The sequence below is a fragment of the Akanthomyces muscarius genome, chromosome 2 (assembly GCF_028009165.1).
Source record: "Akanthomyces muscarius strain Ve6 chromosome 2, whole genome shotgun sequence".
Lineage (NCBI taxonomy): Eukaryota > Fungi > Ascomycota > Sordariomycetes > Hypocreales > Cordycipitaceae > Akanthomyces > Akanthomyces muscarius.
The window spans coordinates 1,236,004-1,251,381 of NC_079242.1; the positions used below are offsets into that span (position 1 = coordinate 1,236,004).

Below are 15,378 nucleotides of genomic sequence, written 5' to 3' on the forward strand. Positions count from 1 at the left end.
AAGTTGAATCAGGCTTTACTACTTGGAAACTTGGGGTCTGCGTGAGGGTAGCACATCGTTGTAGGGCGTCATTGTTGGAGGATTGGCATAGTTTGCTTATCATATTCTTCTAATTAGTTTTGTTTACATCACCTTGCTCCTTTTTGTCATCACTTTGATTATTTCTGATTACTTCCTAATTGTAATTTTGCAGCTTAGCCAAGATGACATCAACCATCCACTGCAGCGTTTCCGCCATGTCAGGGTCCAAGGCGCCGCCCTTTGGCACCAGTATGCCCTCTTTCTGCAGCACGTCCTGCCTGTACTCCCCCTCGACGTCGCCCTTTTCGAACAGCCACTCGTGCTCCTTGACGTAGTTTGGCCACACAATATCATCCACGTACCCAGGCGGATCCTTCCAGAAGCCCTCCAGCGTCACGTACCCGTCGCGGGCCTCGCGGCGGGCCTTGGCCTGGGCGTACGAGGCGCGCAGCAGGACCTTGATGTCGAGCGACGGGGCGAGCTCCGTCATGGACTTGGAGTACAGCAGGAAGCCGTCAAAGAGACACATGCGCAGGCGAGATTCGCGCAGCGGGTGGCTCGCGGGGATGGCGGCGGCGGCTTTGGCCTTGAGCTCGGCGATGAGAGAGTCTGGGACGGGGCATTTCCCGACAGAATTTTGGTCCTCCATGGAGTTCAATGTGGGCTATTTCAATCAGATCAGCTTCATTTCAAAACATTCTATCACTTTGGTAATGTGCTTACTGGAATCTCGGCGTGTTGACGAATATATGCCACTGCCTCCGTCATGGCGGGGATGTCAATAGCTCCCGCGCAATCCCAGTCTGCGATTCCATTGTTTAAAGGAATACTAATTTTGTTAGAAATTGCCAGCAGGCTAGATACAAAAAAAATTGCACGCAGTTCTTACTCTTTGTCGGTCTTGTAAAAGTCATCCTCATGCAGGATAAAGGTGCTTGGAAATATGTCTCGTAGCAGTCGTGACAGCGTCGTCTTCCCGCTTGACGAGCAGCCGGATATAGCCACCACAATGGCTTTCCTATGCGCCATTTTCAATTGCCACGGACTTGAAGGATCCAATAGTGTATGCCGCGCAGGATTTATGAGAGGTCAACGTTTAGCGTTGCCATGTCGCACGTTTCGGCCAGTGACTCGTTTCCAGCAACTGCTTAGGCTAAAAGTGGACCTGCCGTGAAGCAAACAGCTTTGAAATCGCCAGAGACGCAGTCCAAACACCACATAGCTGTCCTCTCTTTACCTCTCGCGAATCTACGTTTCAACCGGTCAATCAGATACGACCAGCATATTCTGGGCATTCCAAGTCTTTCGCTGCGGCATCTGTCGCATTTCAAGGCCCGGCAGACCCGAATCTTTTCTCCCTCCCACGACTTCCCAAACACACCTTCCACAATGCCGTACGACAACACCACCGTCGCAATCACCACGGCGCTGACGACGTTTGTGACGGGCTACGTCTTCGGCCTGTACACCAGCCGCGGGTACCTCATCTCCCCCGCGCTGCAGGCCGAGCGCCGCGGCAACTTCCAGGACCCCGTCGAGAGCGAGGAGAGCGACGTCGACGAGGACGACTCGCTGCTGGATCACGCGCCCAATTGGACCAACGGCGAGGATGCCGACGTCAAGCAGGGCCTGCGCTTCAGTGCCGACAAGGCGGCGGCTCCCAAGCTCAAGCTCACCAACGAGGAGTGCAAGCTCGTCCTGGTAGTCCGCACCGACCTAGGCATGACCAAGGGTAACATTTTTCCTTCCCTCTCCCGCTACCAGGCCGCAAGGCTCCTACGAAACGGGAAAAAAGAGCTGCGCAGCTGACCGTGTTTCTTATCGTGACAGGTAAAATCGCCGCTCAGTGCTCCCACGCCACCCTCGCCTGCTACAAGGCCCTCGCCGGCAACCCCGACCCCAATTCGACCGAGCGCAAGATGCTGGCCCGCTGGGAAAAGTACGGCCAGGCCAAGATTGCCGTGCAGCTCAAGAGCCAGGATGAGATGCTCCAGCTGTGCCGCAAGGCCCGCGGCATGGGCCTCACCGCCGAGGTCGTCAAGGACGCCGGCCGCACCCAGATCGAGGCGGGCAGCATGACGGTCCTGGGCGTTGGCCCCGCGCCCAAGAGCCTCATTGACGAGGTCACCGGCCACCTGAAGCTTTTGTAGAGGCAGGGAATTGCACACGAATGGCACATGACGAGATTAAAAAGTTTCGGGGCTAAAAAGAAAAGGCTATGGTTCTTCATGCACGGGAATTGTACGGCGTATAATGGACTTTTGGTGGGATATATTTTGAATGCAGAGTTCGAGTAATGAGCATAAACAGATGAGCATAGAGAAATTTCAAATCACATTTCACATTAGGGCAGCTTTTGGCAAATATGTTGGACGCTGTAAATCTTCATGGGTATTATATATACATGCCGGCGGCAGAGCCCGTCTACAGCCGCCGGAGCTATTCCCTGCGGGCAAAGCGAGCCAGAGCCGGACCGAGATCCTGTTCCACTTCCTGGCGCTTCTTGTCCTTTTTCTTCTGCTGCTCGTTCCACATCTCGTCGATTCTCATCCTCTTCTCGTCGATGATGTTCTTCTTCCGCTGCTTTCTCAGGTACTTGCTGAGCGCGCCGTTCTTGCCGCGGGCCCTGTTGCGAATCTCCTCGGCAATGTCCGTCACGGGGGCGTCGAGATCGCGGTCGGCCTTGCGCTGGGCATCCGAGCGCAGGTCGAGCTGGCCGACAAAGTTGGGGTCCAGGGCAATCATCTCGGGCGCCAGCTTGTTGAGCAGACCCTTGACCTCGGTCTCCTGGCGCTGCTTCTTGGTCTCGAACGGGTTGGCCTCGAGGGCGTCAAAGTTGGCCTCACCAGCGCCGGGGACGATGATCGAAGAGAAGCCCTGGTCGTGGCCGAGGCCGAGCACATCTTCGTACGGGCACCATTGGACGCGCTCAACGCGTCTACCTTCACCACCCCACGCCATGTACGGGCTTTGTACTTTTTGTTGGACGGCGGCGTTGCTGTCAAACAGGCCCTTCCATATCGTCGTCTTGGTGCCCCAGCCGACAGCTGTGAGACCTGTATCGGATATAGCTACCGACGAAGCCGGTTGTCTGGTGAAGTAGCTGTTGACTTCCTTGAACATGCGTATGTCCCACACAGCCATTCTCTGATCCTGTCCTGTTGATACCATGTAACGACCGACTCTGTCCATGGCCAGCGAGCGCACTGGGCCGCGGTGGGCTAGCAGCTTGACCAGCGGCTCTTGTGAGTTGGGCGACCATAATGTGACTGCGCCATTCTGGTGTCCCACGTGCATGATCGCATTGTAACGGTTTTGTCCCAGCGAGACGGGCTGGCCTAGCTTGGTCGGAATCTCAGATACGAGCTGGCCGGTAGATGTGTCTTGGTATCGCATAACGCCGCCATTTCCCTGTGCGAGTTAGTCGTGCACCAGTTCTCTGGGCCGGAACATCGCAGTATACTTACAATAGTGGCCAAAAGGAAATGGTACGGTAAGAATTCCATATGCGTAGGCTCGATGTGCTTGCGCAGGCAATGCAGTTCGACTCCATTGCGGTCGTAAATATAAACGTATTTCTTCTGCGCGGCAGCGAAGAATTGGTTATTATGCAGCCACTTGACATCACGGACAGTTTCGCCGAGCTGAATTTCGCAGCCGAGCTTGCCCTCACGCCAATCCATGGTCGCTACATGGCCCTTTCGTCCACCAAGGAGCAGTTCTGCGCCGTTTCTCGAGTAGTCAAAGACATAGGGGCCGAGGGCGTCTAGTTTGAGCTCGAATCGTTTGGTCGCCGTCTCCATCGCTACTTCGGAGAGGATATCTTCTTGGCGGACCTTGTACGTCTTTTCCATCTCGCCTTCGGCCTCGAGAAAGCCAGAAGTGTTTTCGAGCAGGATCTCGGCATCCTTGGCCTTGACGGTCGCCTCGTGGTATTTGCCTTCGAGCTGCTTCATGTTGCGGCGCAGCTTCTTGTCGCGAATGTTTTTGGTATCGATCTGCCTGCCACGGCCATAGGCCTTCTTGGCCTCGCGCAAGCGCTTCATTCTCTCTTTTTCGTGCCGGGGAATGAGGTCGGTTTTGGACTTTGTGGTTACCGTGACGGCGCCATTGTCGCGCACGGCGGCGCTGGCCTCAGCCACCACGTCTGTCGACATTGTCGCGGTGCTCGGGTAGATTGGAAATGTGTTGATCGAGGTACAAGGATGACTTTGGCTGGTGGTTTGGTACAAAATTTCCTAGCATGCGAGTGGGCCTCGTCCGTTGCGCCGCCAGTCAGTTCTAACTTCTGGGGACGTCCAGTCAAAGAAAAAAAAAAAGTTCTGTATCGATAAGCGCTGTCCATGCCCACTTGCCCGAAAGAGACTGCCATGTGCAAGCAGCAGGGCAGTGGACTGTGCGAGGAGGTATCAATTCACAATTAATAAAGGGATCTATCTAGGAGGCTGCGTGTAACTTCAATCAGCCCCTACTTTATGTTAAAAATTTAAAATTTAAAAACCAAAAGTACTCCCACACACTCCGTACTACGCTCACGTTTGCCATCACGGTGTCGCATGGGGCATCCACCACTAAAAACTTATCGGCGCTGGCCACACAAAAATTTCTCGATAACCATCCACACCCCGCCATCTGCCCGACCGCCGCCTCTGCAACTCTTGCGCCAGCTACCGCGGTTTTCCAGCAGACATAAAACTTTCGTACTCGTGCCCAGCCGAAACCTGCACCCTATTCAACCTGGACTCTCTTCCTCTCCGCTTCAAAGCCGGTGGTGACGGCAAAATGCCTACCGCTGTGGCCCATTCGCATAGGCCTACCACCAAGGTCTCCCACAAGCCTTTTAAATCCAAGGCCGCCTCCAAGCACGAGCTACGAGACCGTGCCAAGGGTATGACGGACTCCTGGCTTCGCCTTGCTTCATTCCTGCCCAATAACTAACGTTTTTTGTCTTCTCCAACAGGCCGAGTTCCCAACGAAAAAGGATCGCGCAAGACACCCCACCAACAAGTCATGTCCAAGTTTGACCGACGAAACCAGGCCAAGCAGGCCCGCCTCACCAAGCACAAAGAGCATCTCAAGGGCACCTCCGTCTTCAACAACCGTGAGGGCGCTCCTAGAATTGTTGCCGTCCTGCCTTTGTGCCCCGATGGCGACGCTGCCGCCGCTATTCAGCAGCTCAACGGCAGCTTAGATATTACCGCCGACATTCAACCCGGCAACTTTCGAGTCCCCGTCGATCGCTTCAAGCAGAAGCTCCAATATATGCCCCTCCAGCGCGACCTCACCGAGTGCCTCGATGCGACCCGTGTTGCCGACTTTGTCGTTGTTGTTCTCTCTGCCTCCGTCGAGGTCGACCCTCTCGGCGAGCTCATTCTGCGCTCTGTCGAGAGCCAAGGCCTGTCAACTCTGTTCACCGTCGTTCAGGGCCTCGACCAAATTGAACCTGCCAAGCAGCGACCCGGCGTTGTCAGCTCCCTAAAGTCATTCATTACACATTTCCACCCAGAGCAGGAAAAAGTCTTCAACCTCGAAAATAGACAAGAATGCGCCAATTTGATGCGCTCGCTGTGCAGCACAACACCTAAGGGTGTTCGGTGGAGGGACGAGCGCAGCTGGTTGCTCGCTGAGGATATTCAATTTGCCAACACAGAATCTGACGCTACTGTCTTTACCGGTGTCGTCCGCGGCCGCGGCCTCAAGGCCGATAGACTAGTACAAGTCGGTGACTGGGGTACTTTTCAGATCGAGAAAATCGTTGCTGCACCGCTCTCCAAACACGGCAAGGGCAATGCGACACAATCTGCTGAAGACGAGGCCAGCCAGGTTCTTGAAGAGCCTAGCGACGACCGCGATGACTTGAATGAGTTGGCGCCAGAGGACGTCCTGATGGACGCCGAGGAGCCTGAGGAGGGTGCTGCTGATGCCTCCAAGAAAGGTGTCCTGCTTGACGACCATCACTATTTCTCTGAGGAGGACGAGAAGGAGGCGCAAGCAAAGAAGAAGGTCCCCAAGGGAACTTCCAAATACCAGTCAGCCTGGTACCTCGAAGATGTGTCTGACTCCGAGTCCGACATGGAAGATATGGAAATGGAAGACACACACGCCGACGAATACGAAGCCGCACCCGAAGACGGCATTGAGGGTCGTGCCCAACCTGAGCCCACAGAAGGTGGTCCTTCCGAGTACCCCCAGTCCGAAATGATGGAGGAGCTGGACGAGGCGGCCGACGCGGAGCAGCTGGCCCAGTACCGGTCCAAGAAGCGCGACGAGGCCGAGGATGACAAGGAGTTCCCTGATGAGATTGAGCTACTCCCTCACGTGCTCGCCCGCGAGCGCCTCTCCCGGTACCGCGGCCTCAAGAGCCTGCGCACCAGCGTGTGGCAGGAGGACGAGGACCGCGCCCACGAGCCCGAGGACTGGCGCCGCCTGCTTCGGGTCCCCGACTACGGTTCGTCCAAGTCGCGCGCCGTGCGCGAGGCCCTCGTCGGCGGTGTTGAGCCGGGCACGCGCGTGCACGTCTTTGTCCGGGGCATCTCCCCCAGCCTCGCGCAGTCGCACAAGCCGACGTCGCAGGTCGCGCTCTTCTCGCTCTTCCGCCACGAGCACAAGAAGACGGCCGTCAACTATCTCTTCAACCTGAGCACCGACTACGGCAAGTCGGTCAAGTCCAAGGAGGAAATCATTGTGCAGTGCGGGCCCCGCCGCATGGTCATCAACCCGCTCTTCTCGCAGGCGGGCACCACGCCCAACGACGTACACAAATACGCCCGCTACCTGCACCCCGGCGGCAGCGCCATTGCCACCTTTATGGGGCCCGTCACCTGGGGCGCCGTCCCCGTTCTCTTCTTCAAGCGCACGACGCCCGGCGAGGTCATCGGTGATGACGAGGATGGCCCGGGCAGCCCGGGCCTCGCCCTCATCGGCACCGGCACCGCGCTGCCGCCCTCGACCAACCGCGTCATCGCCAAGCGCATCATTCTGACGGGCCACCCGTACCACATCAACAAGAAGATTGTCACCATCCGCTACATGTTCTTCAACCGCGAGGATGTCGAGTGGTTCAAGGCCATGCCGCTGTGGACGCGGCGCGGCCGCAGCGGCTACCTCAAGGAGCCGCTCGGCACGCACGGTTACTTCAAGGCTACCTTTGACGGACGCATCAACCCGCAGGACTCAATCGGCATCAGCCTGTACAAGAGAGTCTGGCCGCGCGACGCGGCGCCGATCAAGGAGCCTCTGCTGGGTGCCGGGGCTGGTGCTGCCAGTGCTGTCGAAGCTGATGGCGACGTGACCATGGCGTAAAGAGGGTACACGAGATATGATTTTAAAAAAAGACAAAAAATGGGCAAATAACGACGAGAGAGAGATGGGATTCACGCTTATATATCATGACAACGGACTACGCATCAACGTGTTGGGAAAACAGGATTATTAGGTTAAGAAAAAAAGCACATTAAATTCAGTGAATTATATTTTGAACCATAGGAATCGGCCAGCTCCAGCGACTCTCTTTTTATACATGTTTTCATAATGTCACCTTGGAATATTGCAGCTTGGTATCGCCGTTCTTTTACTTCTTCAAACTCTCCAGGCCAGGCGTCGGCCTGGGTCCGCCCTGGCTCCTCCTCTCCTCCTCGGCGCCGCTCGCCTTCCAGGCGCTCAGGATCAGGTTGACAATGTGCTGAACGCCGACGTCCTTTTTGACCTGCGCGAAGACGGTGGGCCCGCCCTCGCGCATCTTGCGGGCGTCGCGCTCCATGACGCCCAGGTCGGCACCGACGGCCTCGGCCAGGTCCGTCTTGTTGACGACGAGCAGGTCGCTCTGCGTGATGCCGGGGCCGCCCTTGCGCGGGACCTTGTCGCCGCCGCTGACGTCGATGACGTAGATTATAAAGTCGGCGAGCTCGCGGCTGTAGTTGGCGGCCAGGTTGTCGCCGCCCGACTCGATGAGGAGCAGGTCCGTGGCGAACTCGCGGTGCAGGTCCTCGAGGGCGGCCAGGTTGGCCGAGATGTCCTCGCGGACGGCGGCGTGCGGGCAGCCGCCCGTCTCGATGGCGCGGATGCGCTCGGGCGGCAGCGCGGCGTGGCGCGTCAGGAACTCGGCGTCCTCGCGCGTGAAGATGTCGTTGGTCACGGCCGCGAGGCAGTACTCCTGGCGGAGAGCGAGGCAGAGGGCGAGCATGAGCGCCGTCTTGCCGGAGCCGACGGGCCTAGTTTTGGTTTGCGGTGTTAGCATTCCCAGCTTGAATGAGTTCTTCTCTCATGTTCTTCAACAGTGGATAAGGAGATGATGGACAGAAGGAAAACACACCCGCCAATTCCAACGGTAAAGGCTCGATCGGACCACTCCCGGCCCTCGACGATGGGCATCTCGCGCCCAACGTAGCTGCCCGGGCCATCGAGAATCTCGTGTGAGTGGCCGTGCTCCTGGGCGTTGAAGCCGCCATCATGTGCGTGGGAGACGCCTTCGTGTGAGTGCGACATAATTTCAGCTACTCTACTGGTTTTTATCCAAGTCGGATGAATTGGAAGAGAAGACTGCAGGAAAGTTTGGATGAGAGTGAGGGGGGCGAATGGCAAGGTTGTAAGTTATCGGGTGCGTCGTAGTGGGGGGCTCGGCGCGGGGCGCTATCAACGGCCAAAAAAAAGCAAAGAGCTGCCCTTACTCTGTTGGTAGCTCGGAGACGGCCGGAGCTCTACGTAGAGAAGCTTTCGCCGAATATTCCGCTATTGACTGTTTGTCTGGGGCGATCAAATTGAAGTGTCGTCGATCGAGAGTTCAATACCAACTGGAGCTTGACTTTTTGAGTCTGCTTCGTTTCATGTGTTGGTGTTCAACATCAAGGTCAATTTTATCGGTTGCAGAACAGCGGTTCGGTTGCTTGTAAATAGAAAAGCACAACGGCTTCTGAAAAGTTACATTTTAGACAGAAGAAAACATGTTTGGTAGATGTCTATTTTTCGAATCGTAATTTACAAGTCCTCGGCGGAGTAGTACACATGCCAGTTCAGCCCGCCTCCCAGCAGACCAGCTCAGCAATAAACAGCTTTGAAATCCAGCAGCGCTGATGATTAACACACGAAGCGCTTTACTGCTTCGACTCAACCTCTGATACACCAGCTCTCTCCAACGCCTCGGCCTTGCTCTTGGCCATGACTTGGCCAATCTTGGCCAGCATGTCCTCGGACAGCTCGGGCTCGCCAGCAGCATCGCGAATGGCCCGCTGCATCTCGTTGAACTCTTCCAGCGGCGTCTGCATGGCACGCACAGTCTTGCCCTTGCGAGCCTTGGCCTCCGTTTCCGTCTCCTTCTCGGCCACGTACCAGTCCTCGTGTCTGGTTCTGAACTTGGAGTACTTGTTGCGCAGCTCGTCGATGACGCCCCCGGGCATGGGCGGCGCGGTGAGGCTGTAGTAGAACGTGCGCTCCTCGACCTGGTCACGGGCCGTGTCGTTGGCGGTCATCTCGAACTCGGGCGCCACCGTCTCGGGCCAGGGAATGATTCTGTTGAGGCTGGGCACTATGCGATCCCATTTGTTGCCGTAGCGCCACCGCTCAATGGTCATGTTGGGCGACTCCATTCTCGGCGGCACGGCCTTGAGCTGTCTGACAATGGTATCCTTGGTGACGCCCGTTACGGGATCGGGCAGAGGGTATACGAGTCGGACCGCGTCGATGGAAAGGGGCATGGCCTGTGAGCGGGGTGGTTGGTCGAGCATGCTCTGGACCATGGCCTGGAGAAGTCGTTAGCACATTTGGGATTGTATTGATGCCAATAGGTCGCTCCGTACTCTGTTGTGGTTTTCTAGGGTAAGGGAGCCAGTCTCGGGCTGGATCGTCTTGATAGTGTCGATCTTGCCCTTGTCGTGGCCCTCGAAGATGACAACTCTGTCGCCAGGGGCCAGATTAAGCATCTTGGCGCCTCCAGCCCAAGCGCAACGCTTTTCAGCGACCTTGTTTTGGTACTTGATCTGGCCGTAGTTGCTCCAGTCCGCACGGATCGGGTGCATCACGACACCGTGGTTGTTGAAGCCGAGATCGCGCTGAGGGGCCAGGGGACCAAGCTCCCAGTCCTCCTTGGTAGCCTTTTTAGCATCCTTGATATTGTTGATGATTTCTCGGTTGGCCTGCTTTATAGTTTCTTGGGCGCGATAGTGCGTTTGAATCTTCTGTCGCCTCGCTATCCGTTGACTTCTGCGAGTGGCCGAGCGCTGGGCGTGCGCCACACGTCTGACAATCTTGTCCATGGCGGTTCTGTTACGGGGCTCCTACGGATCGATTGAGATATAGGAGAATCAATTGGGGATTGCGTGTTGAATTTCGCTCGGTGGCAGACGTGGCGCCTGATCGAGGACGTCGATGATTGAGCCAGGGTCGCGTGCAGTTGATGCGAAAAGGAATTTCGGGGGAAGAGCTGCGAAAATCCCGAAAGGGTAAGGCGGTATGGGCGGCGTAACGCAGCCTACCCTGTATGTGCAATTTTGCGTCCCCGGCTTTTCTCGCGCCAAAACTTTGGTGTTTGAAAACAAAAACGAACCGACTTTTGGGATAATAAAATGTGTCCTTCAACAAGTTGCAATTGCAAGGGAGCCATGTTGTCTTTGCTGTGTCAGTGGCTTGACGGTGCGGTGACTAGAGGCAAGGGGTAATGCAGAAAAGACACAACGATGGTGGTTCGCCAGCATGAAGCCGCAGAAATAGAGGGGGGAAACAGAGGAAATAAGAAGAACGAGGGAATTAGGAAGAAAAAAAGTAGAGAATAGAGATACTACAGAGGGGAATGAAAGATAAAAAGAGGCAACAAGTTTTTTATGTTCACTTAAGCGAAACGTCTTTTTTTGTCACCCGAGAGCGGGCCGCGAAGCTTTCCTCAACCATAGTCTTGCTCAAAACATCATTCTGTCTGTGTGTAGAGCGGGTATCATTTCACGGCGAAATTGGTTACTGGCCTCTTACTCTCGATACTATGTCAAAAAAAAAAAACACCCCCTAGACTACGCCCTAGTTAAGACGGCCGGGCGATCGCGGTCCAAGGCTGCTTGCCTCCATCATGTCCGAAACCGCGGGTTCTTTCCCGCTGCTCAGTCTTTCATGGGAGATTCGACGCCCTATTATTATCGATGTTCTCAAGCGTAGACGCAAAAGCGAGCATAATTTCAACAGGTGATTCATCGAGCGTCGGGTGTCCAAGAACTCATTCAAAATTTCAAGTATTAGTTGCAATTTATGTACTTGTTAGCTTACTTATGTAAATCTTGAGAAGATGAATGGGCAATCATGTTTTCCGGTGCATGCTCTGCTAGAATTAGGGCGAAAATCGTACCACTTTACTTATTTATGACTGCAACGGGAAAGATGCGTTTCATCTTCTACTTAGCACGCGTGGCCTGAACGTGCCGGCGCCATGCCGATCTTGACTGCTTTGTTTCAAGCAAAACGGCATCTTGGGACTCGGCCGAACCAATGGGCGCTGGCAAGGCGACTGGATCCCACCTAAAGACGGAATAGAGAGGGCACAAACTGCACCTTGAGTTCTACCAGTATATTCGTGACTGTGGCGGCGAAGGCTTGGTTTAAGCATTGTGACAAGCCCCGTTGCTTTAAAAAAAAAACATTCATAATCCGTAATTATGCTTGGAATTACCTATGCAATGGTAGCATTCTGCACCAGTCGCCTCATTGCCTTGTCGCATTAGTGTAGTGCGTCGTGGTGCGTCTACGACCAGCTTTGGAAGCGGTCCTAGTAAGGTATGAACCCCAGGGGGGACAAAGCGACCGTGGGACGGGTGCAAGCAAGCTGTAATAGTTGTATAAGGTGTAGTCTAGACATGATGAGTTCGCGAGCGCCTCCAGGGCGAATTCGCATGCTTGGCGATTCCTGGAGTCATGCATGCTCACTGCACTGATACTGGTTACCAAAGATGGGTAGTAATTGGTGCAATTCTCGTTAGCTACCTACCTACCTAGGCAACCAGGCAGGCAGTGGTTCGATGGGCGTCACATGTTATTATTGCTAGTGTTGTGGCCCAGAGTTTATCTGCCCGTAGACGGGTGTATGTACTACCAGAAAAGATTTGACCCAAAAAAGGATGAAATGCGCCGAGTCACTGAAGCCATTTATGTATGCGGCCGATGACAAGTAACATTAGCGTTGAAACGACAGGGGTTTTTATATTTTTATATGAGAGGTACAAGTGGTCGCTCACTGCTGGTATTATTAGAATGAGTGAAGATTGAGCACGGAGTGTTTTGAGAATGAGAATGGCGAATTTGATAATTATTCATCTTGCATCAGCAGTGAATCAGTGCCACGCAGAGACACGCAGGCAAAGTGTGCATGCTTCCAGGAGTCGGAGATGACAAGTTGATAGAGGCAACCATGCAGCTTATTGCGGCTGTAGCGAGACATGGGCAATAGACCGGCCCAGCTGATGGACAGCACAACACTGCACAGCCCAGCCTCAGCCTCAGGCTGGTCAACCAGGTTCTCTGGAGGCAGCGGTTGAGGACAAAGATGTGCCTGGCGGCGCCTGGCAGCAGCCTGGAAAAGAGTTCGGAGGTAACTTGGTCCGGGTACACGCTCAGAGACCTGTTCCCTGTAACTTTTTTAATGTAGGTAGCTGTAGGAAACTGGAAACAGGTACCCTTCAGGGGCTAGCGGCAGGAGCACAGCGGCTGGCGCGCGCTGTAGCTTGGTTTCGCAGGCAGCCCGCCAGTCGGACCAGCACAGCCCGCCTGTCAGAGGCGAAAGCGAAAGAAAGGCAAGCAAGCCCAGCAGGGCAGCTCAACCAGCACACACACGTCGGCAGGCCCAGACCCAGCGCAGCCAACCAGTCGCAGCAGCTATCTATTGTACCTTTTACCTGTGCTTTGGGCCAGGGAGGTACCTCGACCACCAGCTCCCAGCTCCCAGACCAGCCCAGCATCCGTCCTTCTCCTCTCCACCCGTCACAAACCCCCTTCTGACGTTCGCCTTTCGCTCCTCCATCCACCAACTGCCATCCTCCACCACTCCCAACCCGTGCATCTCATCTGCTCTCCTTGCCATCTTTTCCCCCTAACAGTCTTTCCACTCGACTTCACCCTCACATCCCTCCCCCAAATACACACCATGGCTGAAATCCGCCGAAAGCTCGTCATCGTCGGCGACGGTGCCTGCGGCAAAACCTGTCTGTTGATGTTAGTACCACTAGTCGCCTCGTCTTCTCCGCCTGCCACCCGACACGCAACCCCCCAGCAAGACCCGCGACCTCATCGCCATTCCCATCAACATTGTGCTAACTTTGCTTTCCAGCGTCTTTTCCAAGGGCACTTTCCCCGAGGTAAGCTCTCCTTGCTCGTCTTGAGCCTCCCCTATTCTCGGCGGCCGCCCGCGACGCCGCCATTGCAACCCGCCTGCCTACCTGCCTACCCCCGACCGATCGCCACCGACAACAGTGTGCATGACGACGCACCAGCCCAACCCCCAATCTCGCCGACACGCGCCTTCACACTTCTCCGACTCCCGTCAAAAATCAATTTGAGTCACGTTGATTTTTTCTCGAGTTACTTGCCGCTAACTCGCTGTTCTTTACCTTGTCCAGGTCTACGTCCCCACCGTCTTCGAAAACTATGTCGCCGACGTCGAGGTTGACGGCAAGCACGTTGAGCTGGCCCTTTGGGATACTGCTGGCCAGGAGGATTACGATCGTCTTCGCCCCCTCTCGTACCCCGACTCGCATGTTATTCTGATTTGCTTCGCCATTGACTCCCCCGACTCTCTCGACAACGTCCAGGAGAAGGTACAGTTTCACAACCACAACCCCCGGTCACGCGGCCGTTGCACCCGTGAGATTTCCGCTAACCGTTGCGCCATCACCACAGTGGATCTCTGAGGTCCTTCACTTCTGCCAGGGCCTCCCCATCATTCTTGTTGGCTGCAAGAAGGATCTCCGCTACGACCAAAAGGTTACAAACGAGCTGGCCAAGACGAGCCAGAAGCCCGTCAGCCCCGAAGAGGTATGCCGCATTCCCTGTGCTCCCGTGTGCTTTTGTGTCCCCCACGCGACCCCGAGCGTAACCCGTCATTTCGACTCTGCGCGCCAGACGTTTCGTGATTCGGCGTAGACCCGTCGACACTCGCCCGGCCAACTGCCGCACCCGCATGTCTCGCGCTTACGTCCATCGGCTAACACTTGAAACAGGGAGAGGAGATTCGCAAGAAGATTGGTGCCTACAAGTACCTCGAGTGCTCGGCCAAGACCAACGAAGGCGTCCACGAGGTTTTCGAGCACGCCACCCGCGCTGCTCTGCTTTCGCGCAGTAGCCGCACCAAGCACAAGAAGTGCCGCATTTTGTAAAGAGCCAACTCGCGCGGGCACCTCGACAACGGATATGGCCTGGACCTCATGCTCATGTTAGCTTCCTCGGCGCAGGCCGATCCCGCGTTGCAAACTTTTAAACAATCCTCGCGACTCTGACCAGCAGCACGACCCGCCTCGGCTGCTTCATCAGGGGAGAAAGGTGACGGCTCGGATCAGACAGACTGGCAAGCCGTCTACATAGGTTGTCGTATTTTGGAGTTTTTTAGATGTCACCCGGCTTGTACCTTGGCTTTGATTTGACGCGTGGACTTGCGGATGTGGATTGAGCGAGTGAGGTGCTAGAAGGGCCATAATTAATACGTCTTTGATTTGTTATCATTTGGCCGAGCAGGGCTGTGTCCCTGTTCTTGCTGCTGCTACAAGCCGAGACTGGCTCGTCTTCTGGTGCCTACCGTGGGTGAGCATCATGATGGCCAGACCGACTAGCGATATATGTATGGGGGGCCATGCTGGGCGTGTTTCTTTTACATTTGTTTTGTGTGTGCGTGCTTTTCTGCAGACTGTTTGATAGCGGAGGACAAGGAACAGCAAAGAGAAAGAGAGAGACAGGCCGATGAGGAAGATTATGTGCGGCCTCGAACTATGCTGCACATGAGACGCGAGCTCCAGTTCCTGGAGCTCGCCACAATATAACTCTCTTACATTTCTACTTTGCCTGTCTTGTATAGTCAAACTTAAAGTGCATGCATGTCTCGTGTGTCACAGTGGAAGGCGTTGTAAATCAGTTGCTGAATTGTCTTGAGAGAACCGTGACTGTCATCGTGATCATCCGAGCGTCATCTAACCAATCTCTCCACGCCTCGTAAACTCCGTTTCCTATGCCTTATTCTTCTTCATCGTCGTCGTCGTCACATCATAATCGCCGCTACTCTACACGTCTTCTCCCGGTCTTTCCCATATCGACAGCACTGGAACGCCGGCATCTCCCCAGCGCTTGTCAAAATGGCCCGTCAGTTTCTTTACCAACCGTATTTAGTTGGGGCAAGTCTAGCCA

General features: G+C 55.2%; 7 protein-coding genes across 7 annotated transcripts; 3 read left to right on the forward strand and 4 right to left on the reverse strand.

Moving 5' to 3' along the window:
- Nucleotides 1–175: 175 nt before the first annotated feature.
- Nucleotides 176–1,050, reverse strand: LMH87_003506 (uncharacterized protein; the record flags this gene model as incomplete). The annotated part of the gene is made up of 3 exons (XM_056193863.1): nt 176–685; nt 745–850; nt 911–1,050. The coding sequence occupies 3 exons, from the start codon at nt 1,048–1,050 to the stop codon at nt 176–178; spliced, it is 756 nt and encodes a 251-aa protein (XP_056048301.1).
- Nucleotides 1,051–1,410: 360 nt separating this feature from the next.
- On the forward strand, nt 1,411–2,171 carry LMH87_003507 (uncharacterized protein; the record flags this gene model as incomplete). The annotated part of the gene is made up of 2 exons (XM_056193876.1): nt 1,411–1,753; nt 1,852–2,171. 2 exons carry the CDS (start codon nt 1,411–1,413, stop codon nt 2,169–2,171), a joined length of 663 nt encoding a protein of 220 aa, XP_056048302.1.
- A 289-nt stretch (nt 2,172–2,460) lies between these two features.
- On the reverse strand, nt 2,461–4,178 carry LMH87_003508 (uncharacterized protein; the record flags this gene model as incomplete). The annotated part of the gene is made up of 2 exons (XM_056193888.1): nt 2,461–3,432; nt 3,489–4,178. 2 exons carry the CDS (start codon nt 4,176–4,178, stop codon nt 2,461–2,463), a joined length of 1,662 nt encoding a protein of 553 aa, XP_056048303.1.
- Nucleotides 4,179–4,803: 625 nt separating this feature from the next.
- Nucleotides 4,804–7,323, forward strand: LMH87_003509 (uncharacterized protein; the record flags this gene model as incomplete). The annotated part of the gene is made up of 2 exons (XM_056193901.1): nt 4,804–4,909; nt 4,982–7,323. The coding sequence occupies 2 exons, from the start codon at nt 4,804–4,806 to the stop codon at nt 7,321–7,323; spliced, it is 2,448 nt and encodes an 815-aa protein (XP_056048304.1).
- A 268-nt stretch (nt 7,324–7,591) lies between these two features.
- On the reverse strand, nt 7,592–8,505 carry LMH87_003510 (uncharacterized protein; the record flags this gene model as incomplete). Its single annotated transcript, XM_056193913.1, has 2 exons — nt 7,592–8,231; nt 8,333–8,505. The coding sequence occupies 2 exons, from the start codon at nt 8,503–8,505 to the stop codon at nt 7,592–7,594; spliced, it is 813 nt and encodes a 270-aa protein (XP_056048305.1).
- Nucleotides 8,506–9,110: 605 nt separating this feature from the next.
- On the reverse strand, nt 9,111–10,268 carry LMH87_003511 (uncharacterized protein; the record flags this gene model as incomplete). Its single annotated transcript, XM_056193924.1, has 2 exons — nt 9,111–9,755; nt 9,813–10,268. The coding sequence occupies 2 exons, from the start codon at nt 10,266–10,268 to the stop codon at nt 9,111–9,113; spliced, it is 1,101 nt and encodes a 366-aa protein (XP_056048306.1).
- A 2,864-nt stretch (nt 10,269–13,132) lies between these two features.
- LMH87_003512 (uncharacterized protein) lies at nt 13,133–14,360 on the forward strand (the record flags this gene model as incomplete). The annotated part of the gene is made up of 5 exons (XM_056193935.1): nt 13,133–13,200; nt 13,316–13,343; nt 13,605–13,802; nt 13,885–14,019; nt 14,205–14,360. The coding sequence occupies 5 exons, from the start codon at nt 13,133–13,135 to the stop codon at nt 14,358–14,360; spliced, it is 585 nt and encodes a 194-aa protein (XP_056048307.1).
- Nucleotides 14,361–15,378: the final 1,018 nt, after the last annotated feature.